Here is an 11694-nt window from a genome sequence, read left to right on the forward strand (position 1 = left end):
CATCAACAAGAAGAATGATTCTGGCATTTAAAGTATCAAGTGAAAAAACTGTAAGCTTTGGCGGAGACAAAAATATCAGTGTCAAAGGCCAAAGTTGACGCTAATAGATTGCTGGAGAGAGCAGAAACTTAAACGCTAATGCCGCTGATTTATTCAGCGTCCGTTTTATTCGTTGTTTGTTGCCGCAGCGACTGAAAGTTCAGTTAACGGTTCTTTACTGGTGCTCTATGTTGCCACTTTTAAAGGTTTAATTTTCTGACGCTACGTTTGACGCTGCGTTGATGAAACGAACAGCGCTAGTATCTTTCTTGTAGTAGATTTTGATCAAGTTCACTAAGAAAAGGCAAAGTATATGAAAGGCAGATGACATATCATGCCACCAACACCACCAAGAATTAAAGACCTCCTTCCAAGTCCTTCATAACTTTAAATTCGCTACATAATTATTCCATAAACAATATTGTAAATAACCTTACTTATATAAAATAATTAATCTAGTTTTTTCTAGTGATTATAACTTGAAGATAAATTTTTGCAAATACTTAAGTTATTTTATGCACATGAAAGCCTATTTAAATAATTATTTACAAAATAATTATACATCACAACACTTCCCACAAATTAATATTTTATGTAAAACAAATATTATTTACAATATTATCTGTAAAACAATGGTTTTAAGAAAATACTAGCAGAAAAGCTTTGATAAATAAGTAACTTTAAATTTCAAAGTTTTAAATAATCAGGAAAGTAATAACTTAAGAGAGGAGGGAAAAAAGTTAAAATAAATAATTACTCGCAGGGAAATAAATGTTCAAAAGTCACTCGTCTGCGTCAATTTTAAGCTGTCTCCGAGAACTCTCTCTCTCTATATATCTATATAGGCTCCCTCCTTTTCCGCTCTGTTCTCTCTCTAGATTTTCAGATTTTGTCTCCTCCGTTTACTCTCCCCTTAGGGTTTTCTTCTCACACTCACTGTTAACAGTCGAAACACTCTACCGCGACTTTGCCTCATCTCTCCGCCATGGCGGCCGAGAAGCTAAGAGACTTGAGCCAGCCGATTGACGTCGGCGTGCTCGATGCCACTGTTGCCGCCTTCTTCGTTACCGGATCTAAAGAAGAGGTTGTTCAATTTCTTCCTTGTTCGTCGGTAAATTGAACGATAGCATTATTTTGCGTGTAGTCTTCTCGATTTGGCTTAAGAGAGTTCGATTTAGCTGCTCATTAGGTTGCTTTGGTGATAGATTATTCAAGTTATATTTGAAATTCGAAGTATCTTGAGTTATCTATGTACTACCAACACTTGAGAAGAGAAGTGAAGGCTTGTTATGATTGTTTACTCTTTTGATGATTGAATCCCATAGTTTTGCGTCAATGTCGACCTTCATCTCATTTGCATCTGATTTTTTTTACATTGAATTGATCCACATTGCTCCCAAACATGTACAGAGAGCCGCTGCCGATCAGATTCTGCGGGATTTGCAAGCTAATCCTGTCATGTGGCTTCAAGTTGTACACATTCTTCAGAACACAAAGAGCATGGATACTAAGTTCTTTGCCCTTCAGGTTAGTTTCGTAATGCTATATGACGTTACTTTGACTGATGCAATGCAATGTTAGATGTTGTGTACCAAACAATATAAAGATCAGTTGCGAACAATTAAGTTGTTAGGCTCTGGCATCTGTTGATTATACGCGTTGCTCTCAGCATTTTTCGTATAGGATATGAAAATTAACTCTCTGGATTTTAGTTTTTAGTTGATCAATGAGTATTATTCACTAACCCAATCTATTTATTTTAGAGAAAAGTTGGCATAGAAATAAGGTTTTTTAGAATGGTTATTGCTTGAATTTTTTTTTGGCATATTTTATGTTCTAATAGAAGTATAGTACTGTTAATTAAAACTGTACTTTTAAGATACGTGACAAAGATATATGCTTCTGGGATTTGCTTTCAGGTTCTAGAAAGTGTTATAAAGTACAGATGGAATGCACTACCTGTTGAACAACGAGATGGAATGAAAAATTACATCTCGGAGGTCATTGTACAGGTATATATACTTCTGGAGGCCTTGGGTTGTTCCCTGGATTAAACTTTTGGAAGCTATGCTAACATTGATATTGCCTTGCAGCTCTCCAGTAATGAAGCATCTTTCAGATCTGAAAGGCTCTATGTCAACAAGCTCAATGTTATCTTGGTTCAGGTATCTGCAGAATTGCCTAATAATATCCAATTCATTTGCTTTAGTTGCTGTTAGTCAATTTCGTTTATGCTTACAACCGCTAGCTCATCCCTCCCCGTTGACCTTTTTAATATTCTGGCATAACATAATTATTCTGATACATTCACAGATAGTGAAGCATGATTGGCCGGCAAAGTGGACAAGCTTCATTCCCGATCTAGTTGCGGCTGCTAAAACTAGCGAAACTATCTGCGAAAATTGCATGATCATTTTGAAAGTAAGAATACTACATGATTCTGTCATCAGTTCTCACTGGAAACAATAACACTTCTTCCTTTGTCAGCTCCTAAGCGAAGAGGTTTTTGATTTCTCAAGAGGAGAAATGACTCAGCAGAAGATTAAAGAGCTGAAACAATCTCTAAACAGGTATGCCAGACTTTCGGAGAATCTGATATTTAGTCTGTGAAATGTTAGTTCTTCAAACTAATATTTAAGTATCTTGAATATGTAAGTTAAATGACGTCGGATCTATCATTTTTATTGATCTACTGACGCTTTTTTTTATGTGCAGCGAGTTTAAACTCATTCACGAGTTATGCCTCTATGTCCTCTCAGCTTCTCAAAGACAGGATCTTATACGTTCAACACTCTCTGCGTTGCATGCCTATCTTTCATGGATTCCGTTGGGCTATATTTTTGAGTCTCCTTTGGTAATATGCTTAAACCAGAGAGAGATTGATGTTAATACAATTATGATTTTTCTGATATCTGCTCCGGTTGCTTACAGCTCGAGACCCTCCTTAAATTCTTTCCTGTACCAACATATAGGAATCTCACGCTTCAATGTCTTACCGAGGTACTTCATAATTTTTGTTCAGCTTTCTTATTGCCAATTGACCAATTGAAGTCGTTATTTAATTTTCTGTTGCTTGAACTTTTTCTGACAGGTTGCAGCTCTCAACTTCGGAGATTTTTACAATGTGCAATATGTCAAGATGTACACCATATTTATAGGGCAGCTGCAGGTATATTAGTTATCTTCTTGTGTTGCTTCTATTTGTATTATCATTTTTTTGTCCATTGACATTCCGATTCTTCTAGTTTCATTTTTAGTGAGTGAACGTAGTAACTTTTTCTACTCTATGCTTGTCTTGGCTTCTTGCCTGATGATCTATACTTGTTTCCATGTTTGCAGACCATTCTCCCACCGAGTACAAATATCCCTGAGGCATATTCAAGCGGAAGTGGTGAAGAACAAGTTAGTATTTTTTGTTCATTTGGTTTCGAGGCAGCCCGTTGATTTGAATAACTTATCAAGGTTATGACTCTGTTTCTCGTGTCACCTTTAGGCATTTATCCAGAACCTGGCACTTTTTTTCACTTCGTTTTTCAAGGTAAATCTTTTTCTTTGTTTGAGTTAGATATCTAGTCTTTGGGTTACTGGAATTCTGCTTTGTGTTTTAATGCTTCCGGCATTCATCATCTATTTCTAAACTATTTAGTTTTTTTTGTGCAACTCTTATTTTAATGCAGTTTCATATACGAGTCTTGGAATCAGCGCCAGATACTGTCGCCTTATTACTTGCGGGTCTCGAATATCTCATCAATATATCATATGTTGATGACACTGAAGTTTTTAAGGTATGTAAATTGCTGTTAATATAGTTGCATATTTATTTTCCCCTTAGTAATTCTTTTATTGGCTTTGCCCGCCATCTGAAAATGACAATTTTTGCTTGCGTGTGGATTGAGCAGGTCTGTTTGGACTACTGGAACACGTTGGTTTTGGAGCTGTTTGATGCACATCATAATTCTGATAACCCTGCAGCAAGTATAAACCTGATGGGATTGCAGGTAGGATGGATTCCTTAGACTAATACGGATGATTTTTTATATTCGTAAGATTGAAGGGTTGATAGTCTAGTTGTATATAGTATTGGTTGGACTTTCTTTGCTTAATTTGGGTTACTACCTTTGATTTGTATATTCCCAGATGCCTCAAGTCCTGCAACGACGTCAACTTTATTCTAATCCAATGTCCAAACTAAGAGGGTTAATGATCAACCGCATGGCGAAGCCTGAAGAAGTGCTTATTGTTGAAGATGAAAATGGGAATATCGTCCGTGAAACTATGAAGGACAATGATGTTCTTGTCCAGTATAAGGTACTAAATTCTTGTCCAGTTCATATTACTCTTCTTTAGGTTAGATATATACCAGCAGTGCCATGAATTCAGTGAAATATTCTAATTCAAACTCGTTGGTTATCCTTTTTGATGTATTATCCATTTTTATTTTTCTAAAATTGCAGATAATGCGGGAGACATTAATCTATCTCTCACATCTTGACCACGATGATACTGAAAAGCAGGTACAGTGTGACCTTGATGATAATGGTATGTGCACATTGATTTGTGAAATATTGAGGATTAACAGCTGGGGGAAGGGGTGTTTACGGATGAGATTTTCTTTAGTAGTATCCTAAATTTAGAAATTTAAACATTGACATGTTATTAGCTATGAGTTTTTATGGTAGCTGTCTTTTAGTCTGTTTCATGCTGTTGTGCTGATGTGAAACATCTGATTGTCCCTTTAAAAGATGTTGAGGAAGCTAACCAAACAATTAAGCGGGGAGGAATGGGCATGGAACACTTTGAATACACTATGCTGGGCTATTGGGTCTATTTCTGGATCCATGGCAGAAGATCAGGTAAATTTTGTTACTACAGCTCAGACTGTTTCCTTTTTCCTTCTTCCTTTTCACATAAATGGAATTATTTATACAATTCGTTTCCATCGATTTGCTAGTATACCTTAATTTCTTTGAAGATATCTTATTCAAAAAGATTGGCAGTGTGAAATTTAGTCTTAATTGTTTTCTGGGACGGTGTTCAACCTTTTGGTGCTGTGCCAACTGATGATTTGAGTTCCATGTTTTCTTTTCTCAGGAAAACAGATTTTTGGTCATGGTCATTCGAGATTTGTTAAATTTATGTGAGATTACCAAGGGAAAAGACAATAAAGCTGTCATCGCTAGCAACATTATGTAAGTTTGGTCCTTCATATTCTGCTGAATTTCCTCCTGGTTTTCAACTTCTATTATGTAGTATATTCTATTTCTATCAAGCCCGCACTAGATTTATCATTTATGCATACTTAACTGCAGGTATGTCGTTGGTCAGTATCCAAGGTTTTTAAGGGCCCACTGGAAGTTTCTGAAGACAGTTGTGAATAAGCTATTTGAGTTTATGCATGAGACGCATCCGGGTGTTCAGGTAGATTTTCTGAGATACGGTTAGTTATTCAGGTGGAAGTTCGTCTTAAAAATGTATTATTAGCTGTGAAAGTCCGTGAATAAGGTTTATATAAGCTCTTTTTTTTAGTCCAAGTGTTCTTGCATCAAATTTGCTCATTTCTTTGTAGAGATGCCTAATACTTACTTTTGCCTTTCAGGACATGGCATGTGATACGTTCTTGAAAATAGTTCAGAAGTGCAAGCGTAAATTTGTTATTGTTCAGGTTTGTATCACTATGTTCAATTCACCTTTCTTATCCTTCCATTGTCTTCTGAATGAGCTCCTAGTTATATAGTTCATTGTGCTTCCAGGTTGGAGAGAGGGAACCATTTGTATCTGAACTTCTATCTGGCCTTGCATCCACTGTTCAAGATCTTGAGCCTCATCAAATTCACTCATTTTATGAATCTGTAAGTTTTCCAGATGTGTTTTTAGTTTGCCAATCAGAGTTATATCTGTGTGGGGATTTCATGGTTTTTCTGTCTCCAGGTTGGTAATATGATCCATGCAGAATCAGATCCTCTGAAGAGAGATGAATATCTACGGAGGTTGATGGAACTCCCAAACGAGGTACGTTATTTAAAAATGTGGCTGCTAAACTTTTGTACGTAGTTGGCTAAAAATGTTCCGTTTTATAATGTAGAAATGGGCAGAAATCATAGGACAGGCACGCCACAGTGTAGAAGTCCTCAAGGATCCAGTTGTGATACGTACAGTGCTTAATATTCTACAGGTCTGATTTCTTACTTATTCCTCATAATGCATTATTATATCAAATCATGTGATCTTTATAGTCTAGTTTGTGTATCTGCTGGTGTTTAGATAAATGATTTTACTGCAGGGTGTAACCATTTCCATGTGTTTACCATGCAGACGAACACTAGTGCTGCTACTTCACTAGGAACGGACTTCTTATCCCAAATTTCCTTGATATTTTTGGATATGCTGAACGTATACAGGTAAATTCATGATACATCATTCTAGCCTTTAATAGTTGACGTATCTTTCTTGTATTATTTTAGTTGGGAGGCTCATTGAGCTATTTCCATGTGTTCATTTCTCCATGGCTGCACCAGAATGTACAGTGAGCTTGTGTCAGCCAGCATTACTGATGGGGGCCCATATGCGTCCAAGACATCTTTTGTAAAACTTTTAAGGTTTGTTTTGTTGTATGCGTCAGATACACAAGGCTCTTGATGCCCACTATTTGACAAACTGGAATAACTATATATTGTTATGCTTTGCTGTACAGATCTGTTAAGAGGGAAACCCTTAAGCTGATAGAAACCTTTTTAGACAAAGCTGAAGACCAACCGCACATAGGGAAACAATTTGTGTCTCCAATGATGGAGTATGTACTTGCTGACTATGCGAGGAATGTGCCTGATGCTAGGGAATCAGAAGTTCTTTCACTTTTTGCAACGATTATAAACAAGTACGCCTCTAATTGTTTAATGTGTGCCGTAGTAGTTAAGGATGTGTACATTCTGCTTAGTTCCGGATTGATTCCTTCCTAATCATCAAATGATCTATGCATACGAGGTCTGATTCGTAATTTGATTTGTTCTTTCAGGTACAAGGCAACAATGTTAGATGACGTGCCAAACATATTTGAAGCTGTTTTCCAGTGTACATTGGAGGTAATAGAATTTAGGGACCTTGTTCTTTGTTACTCACACTACATCTGTTGATATAAACGAGGAGACTTGGCACTTTCACTATGGTGAAGGACTTGAAGTAGTTTAGAGTTAATCTTGTTTTCACACACCTTTGATTCTTAATTGAAATTGGGTGGGTCTTATAGAATGTACACTTCTCATTTTTCTCATCCTTTTGCAGATGATAACTAAGAACTTCGAAGATTATCCGGAACACCGCCTCAAGTTTTTCTCATTACTCCGTGCTATTGCTACATTTTGTTTCCCTGCCTTGATAAAGTTGTCAAGTCAGGTATGTGAATATGTTTTTGCATTTATATTTTTCCTTCGTGTGATTTAAAAGAGCTTAAGGCCTTTTATCCAAGTCGTCTCTCATATTCAGAGATTTTCCTTACTGTTTTGTTATTTTTGCATCAGCAACTGAAGCTAGTGATGGATTCAATTATCTGGGCATTTAGACATACTGAGAGAAACATCGCTGAAACTGGGCTTAATCTTTTGCTTGAGATGCTGAAGAACTTTCAGGTTTGGTGTTTGTTTCCCTTGTTTTAGCTCTCTGTGGTTGTGTGGCACATGGTCTAACATTTTCCTCTGAATTTGACAGCAATCTGCGTTTTGTAATCAATTCTTCCGGTCATACTTCATACAAATAGAGCAAGAAATATTTGCTGTGTTGACTGATACCTTCCATAAGCCTGGCTTCAAGCTGCATGTGCTGGTGCTGCAGCATCTGTTTTGCCTGGTAATACCTTCTCTACTCTCCCATCTTATCTTATTGTTGCCGTTAAGTATGGTTTGGAAATGGGTAGTTCTATACGCTTAGACGTCTCTGTTGATTATAAAATTCAGGTTGAGAGCGGTGCTTTAACTGAACCTTTGTGGGATACTGCAACCGTACCTTACCCGTATCCGAACAACGCTGCATTTGTTCGTGAATACACCATTAAGCTATTGAGCTCTTCATTCCCCAACATGACTGCAGCAGAGGTAAGTACAAAAATTAAAACCAGTAGATTTGCTTTGTTTGTTCAAGATTCCTCGTGTTTCTCGAAGTCTGATATTGAATATCAATTAATATATACAGGTCACACAATTTGTGAATGGACTCTACGAGTCGAGAAATGACCCGTCTGAATTCAAGAAAAACATTCGTGACTTCCTTGTACAGTCCAAGGAATTTTCTGCTCAGGTTATTATTAATTCACTTCATTCAATATCTGTTAGACAAACTCAGTACTAAGTTGTTGAATCCAACTTTCAGGATAACAAAGATTTGTATGCTGAGGAAGCAGCAGCGCAGAGAGAGCAAGAGCGTCAAAGAATGCTTTCAATTCCTGGGCTTGTTGCTCCTAATGAGATTCAAGACGAGATGGTGGACTCCTAAAGTTTACTTGCCGCCATTTTTGATTTTGATTTTGAGAATTGGGAAAGCAAAAAAACAGATAGTTTATTTGGGTAAATTAGTGGCTTGTTTGGGTTAATTAATAATATTGGTTTTAATGTAGATTTTAAAGATGGTTGGATTATTTTACTCGAGTGATTCGTGTTTTAGGTACAAGACATTGTTTTAACTCTGTTGTTGCTACCATTAATAGAAAGAAGTTGTTCTTTCTTGTTTGTCCAAATCCCCTTTCAATTAAAAATGTTAACAACAGCATCCGACAACGGACAATCCTTTGAAATAGTTTCCTTCCGCTGTAGGGAGGGTATATCAATAAAATTTTGGACATTATCTCATCCTTGTCACCTCCCACCACTGCTTCAATTCCATTTGGCTGTGTCCCGTTTTCTGCAGCCGTTTTTGTGTCTTCCGTTGCTGCGTTTGCTTCCTCAGTGGGTTGTGATTGTGGCTCCGTGCTGATGGATAGCATAGAAGTAACCAACAGATTCTGCAAAGAATCGGAAAAGTTTCCACATTATCAATGAAGATGTATCAAATATAAAAATCACAAAGGTAATGATCTCAAATACGAACCTTTTCTAATGCAAGAGCAAGCTTTGAGAGAGCTTTGGGTAGATACTCCTTGCAGCCAAAAGGATCTGTTGAACAAGAATAAATCAACATGCTGTGTGGTTATAAACTTCTAAACAAATAAGAAAGGACTATCATATATGATACATGCATGGCATGTTTTGACAATTACAACTTTGACAAGAGTTGCAAATGGCTAGCGCACATCTCCCTGTCTACTAAGATGAGTTTAAACTTATAAACATAGAGCAATCAGGATATATCATAAGTTCAAAGACAACATTTCTGCTTTCGCACTTACTTTACCTCACAGAAAGGTCACTAAATGAGTCACTTGACATGAACAAACAAAAAAACTGGCAAGAGAACCACAAACACAAAGGTAATGTCAACAGAAAAAAAAAAGAAACAAGTCAGAAGTTCACAAACAAAGCCACCAATGGAAACAGAGCATATCAAAAAGATGTGTGAAAACTGAAAAGCCAGAAGCAAGAACTCGTGACCTCATTTTGCAACAAACACGCCTATGGTGAAGCAAATGTAAACCTGATTGTTGTTCTAGAAGCATTATCCTAAATAGACGTACACAAGATCATGATATCATGGGGCCAGCGTAGAAAAGCTTAAATCAGATATCTAAACTCGTAAGTAAACCGCGAAATCAAACTCTCTCAAGTAAACTATATGAACTAGCATTATTAAGAGGTTGAGAGCATTCATTCAAGCACACAAAGCAAAGCAATAGTGGTGGAAACTGAAGATTCCGAGAGACGACGACTGAAGAAAGGATAGGAAACATACGGATGCTCGGGAAGTTCGGGCAGGGCGACGTGATCCTGGCTTGGAATGATGTTGGGAGCTTCACGATCCGATGATGATGATGGCATCTCCGTTTTAGCTTGAGAGTAGTAATCTCCAGAACTCACTCTAAATCCTGAATCCGCAATTTGGCCATTCAAAGTTTTAACTATTTATTTCGCTCCCACCCGACCCGGATCCAATTCGATTCTACCCGATCGATGGTCATATTGTAATAATGCTTGATTTATATGAAAGTCCAAAGGTGATTAAAAATGAATATTTTGGGTGAGGTGTTTTTATCTTCTTTGTCAGGGTCAGAATATTCTTCTCGTCTACACTAGCATTCAAATGATGGAAGAGAAATTTTATCCTATCAATACTATTAAAAACCATCAATTCACTATCTAACCAAAAACATTCATTTCTCTTCCTATCTCTTTTTAACCTCTCATTAAAAACCATTACCTTGTTCTAATATTTCAAATTAAATATAATTTAGGTTTGTTCTTCAACTGAAAAACTGTGTCGAGTTTAACAAATTAAAAAGTGCAATATGACCAAATTTCGAAAATCATTCAGGAAAGTCTAAATTTTGTATACCAAACTAAACAAATTAAGTTTTGTTTTTGGGCTATATCTGATCATCGGAAAAGATATTCATTAGTCTCTGAGTAAAAATCTTTTCCTGTTTTTTTTTTTTTTTTTATCTTTTGGTATCTTTTCTTTGTTGCCGTTCAAATAAAGGTAATAGTTGCAACTTGCATCTAGTCTTTTATAACTAAGATTTTAGGCCAGTGGATCAAATTAGTATAAACAGTTACGTTCGTAACAATTCTACAACTTTTAAAGTACCAGAAATGAGGATATTGTTACTTGTTAACTGATTGAACTTGCTGGCTTATGCGTTTTTAAACGGTTGAATTATTAAGCGTGTATAATATAGAGCTATATATATATATATATCTAAAGTATACTCTGATTACGGCTTAGGATTTAAGATGTTTTATGATATTTTATTGTCAACACGCTAAGCAATTATGGTTTCTAAACAAGTCAATATGTTTCATGGTAGATATCGTTTCGTTGTTGACTTATTTGGACCCTATATTGAATAATAAAGAGCGTGAAACTTAAAATTTACAAATAAGAGTCATTGCTACAAAAAGAAAACAGTATGAACTGATCCGAAAGAAAACAAAAAAGGGGATTCCATAAACATAGAATTTTTCAAAGACCCGCAAAAATAAGGCAAACTTTTTAATTGTTGTTAAATTAATTATATTAATTATACAGGATTTTTTCTGTCAGCAAATATAAAAGATTAATCATGTAAGATAGGAAGAAATAGATTCATTACTCTTACGTGTTAGTTTAAAAAATAATACTCTTACGTGTATCACATTGCATAAAATAGCCATTTTGATGTTTATGAATACCATTGGTCAACAAGTCGTCACGTGATATATTCTTTTCTGGTGTTCAATTCTTATTTTAATATATACTCTCATCGCACTGGTTACATTTTAAGAAAGTGTAAATTTTGTAAGAAGCACAAGGAAACAAGAGTAAAAGAGACTAATCAAACGTATTTAATTAACAGGGAGAAGGTGGCCGAGATATCAATTAAACCTGGGAAATTATTTCAAAACTTACAAGAAAATAACTACTTTTGTTTTAGGGTTTAGTATATTGATTTTATGAAATTAGGGTTTGAGATTTGGATTTAGGGTTTAAATTTAGAGTTTCATTAGTAATATCTTATTGTTATCGTATGTTGTTGATTAA

General features: G+C 35.9%; 1 protein-coding gene and 1 long non-coding RNA gene across 2 annotated transcripts; one reads left to right on the forward strand and one right to left on the reverse strand.

The window, feature by feature from the left end:
• The first annotated feature begins 850 nt into the window (after positions 1-850).
• On the forward strand, positions 851-8747 carry LOC106383440 (protein EXPORTIN 1A-like). Its single transcript, XM_022697400.2, has 32 exons — positions 851-1123; positions 1450-1566; positions 1959-2051; positions 2133-2204; positions 2353-2460; positions 2527-2609; positions 2755-2893; positions 2971-3039; positions 3131-3208; positions 3379-3441; positions 3533-3577; positions 3717-3824; positions 3939-4037; positions 4177-4347; positions 4494-4553; positions 4782-4892; positions 5131-5228; positions 5349-5457; positions 5636-5701; positions 5790-5888; positions 5968-6048; positions 6122-6211; positions 6352-6437; positions 6555-6635; positions 6731-6913; positions 7052-7118; positions 7318-7428; positions 7554-7661; positions 7741-7878; positions 7986-8123; positions 8221-8325; positions 8398-8747. Exons 1-32 carry the CDS (start codon positions 1025-1027, stop codon positions 8518-8520), a joined length of 3198 nt encoding a protein of 1065 aa, XP_022553121.2. The 5' UTR covers positions 851-1024; the 3' UTR covers positions 8521-8747.
• Positions 8699-10109, reverse strand: LOC106386253. The gene is made up of 3 exons (XR_007321119.1): positions 9910-10109; positions 9112-9176; positions 8699-9025 (listed from the first exon to the last, which is right to left on the reverse strand). It is a non-coding gene; the product is annotated as an uncharacterized LOC106386253 (long non-coding RNA).
• Positions 10110-11694: the final 1585 nt, after the last annotated feature.

The sequence above is a fragment of the Brassica napus genome, chromosome C3 (genome assembly GCF_020379485.1).
Source record: "Brassica napus cultivar Da-Ae chromosome C3, Da-Ae, whole genome shotgun sequence".
Taxonomy (NCBI): Eukaryota; Viridiplantae; Streptophyta; class Magnoliopsida; order Brassicales; family Brassicaceae; genus Brassica; species Brassica napus.

Coding starts and splice junctions, on each gene's coding strand:
- LOC106383440 (XM_022697400.2), top strand. CDS start 1,025: ATGGCGGCCGAGAAGCTAAGAGACTTGAGCCAGCCGATTGACGTCGGC. Junction 1,124..1,449: donor TTACCGGATCTAAAGAAGAG/GTTGTTCAATTT, acceptor AAACATGTACAG/AGAGCCGCTGCCGATCAGAT. Junction 3,040..3,130: donor CGCTTCAATGTCTTACCGAG/GTACTTCATAAT, acceptor TTTTTCTGACAG/GTTGCAGCTCTCAACTTCGG.